Raw genomic sequence first — 1,320 nt, forward strand, 5'->3', positions numbered from 1 at the left:
CCAATAGGGCTTCAACAACAACGGCCTATGAAATGTGTTTATATGCAAAAGCTCGATAAAAATAAATACAACGGGAAACGAAGGAAACAAAATAAAACATTAAAAGAAAACACAAGCCTGCATAGAGAATATATGAAAAGACAGGACATCATCATAAGAATGGTCAAGCATGAGATTCGTTTCCAGTGCTTTCAGCATCCCTAGCCTGACTCGGTTTGTGACGTGTCCTTGAATGTTGCTCAAAACATTCAGATGATGGTTGTCCGGCAGTATTATCACTACGATTGTTGGATTGATTTTCAGACCCTGCTGGCATAGTGTTTAGTGGGATCCAGTTACCATCCGTCGAGTCGTTTCTTTCCGACGACATCCTGAAACCAAGAGCAGCAATAATCCAAGAAAGCACTAAAGCAATAAAATCCAGCAACACTATAAGTACTCCATTAGTAAACATATCAAATTAAAATTCCACCATTCCACTTACGTGAAAAAACAAACAAGAACATGTAGAAAGCCGCGATGACAAGAACAATCGCTACAGCAATCTGAAACCATAACCATACATATTCTTTCATCGATTCCTTTATAAAGGGGACAAGGAAAAAGTAAGAAAAGAAAAAGTCCAATACGATTGAACCAATAAAGCACCAACCAAGCCGGACAGCTCCATTCTCTTCTCTGCGTCGTGCTTCAGGAATTCTCGAAATTTTTGCCGGCCAGAAAATCAACCACAATATTGACATGAAGAAATTCCTTGATGATTCGAAGTATCTGCTTTGTCGTGCCATGTCTACGGACGCTTCTTTAAGGTTATTTTCTGGGTACGTTGGAGCTGGATCAGAATGTAAACATAAGCAACCTTTCTCCATATCGTCCAGATGTGAATAGGTGTTTTCGCTGTATTTCGGCAAAAAGCTGTCAGAACTTATAGAAGAGCTCAAGCAAAAAGATTCGGCTAGTTTCGCAGCCTCTAGCTGAAATTCTTTTTCTTTTTCGTTCATTTTTCTTAGTATAGAGTCATCTGTCACCAATGCGATGGGTTAGGATTGAACTGTGAAGTAGCGAATTACGACGCAGTAGAAGGGTCAAAAGGCATGCTAATTTCTAGAAAATCTTCTAAATCAACTGACCCTAAAAGAAAAAGCTGAAAACGCTGAAAAATCATAAAAAACCGAGAAATGAGTCCGCAATGGCGATGACCAGAGTTTTACAGAGGTGAAGTAATGGCTTTGCAAGTTTCGCGTTCCTTCCGTATCCTTCGCTTAACTATATTACGTTGACTAAAAATACCGCTATTCTTCGATGTATACCGTCACCTCT

General features: G+C 39.5%; 1 protein-coding gene across 1 annotated transcript; it reads right to left on the bottom strand.

Moving 5' to 3' along the window:
• Positions 1-163: 163 nt before the first annotated feature.
• On the bottom strand, positions 164-1,001 carry SPOG_05704 (uncharacterized protein; the record flags this gene model as incomplete). Its single annotated transcript, XM_013166675.1, has 2 exons — positions 164-429; positions 485-1,001. 2 exons carry the CDS (start codon positions 999-1,001, stop codon positions 164-166), a joined length of 783 nt encoding a protein of 260 aa, XP_013022129.1.
• Positions 1,002-1,320: the final 319 nt, after the last annotated feature.

Source organism: Schizosaccharomyces cryophilus (genome assembly GCF_000004155.1).
Source record: "Schizosaccharomyces cryophilus OY26 unplaced genomic scaffold supercont4.1, whole genome shotgun sequence".
In the NCBI taxonomy this organism is placed as follows: Eukaryota; Fungi; Ascomycota; class Schizosaccharomycetes; order Schizosaccharomycetales; family Schizosaccharomycetaceae; genus Schizosaccharomyces; species Schizosaccharomyces cryophilus.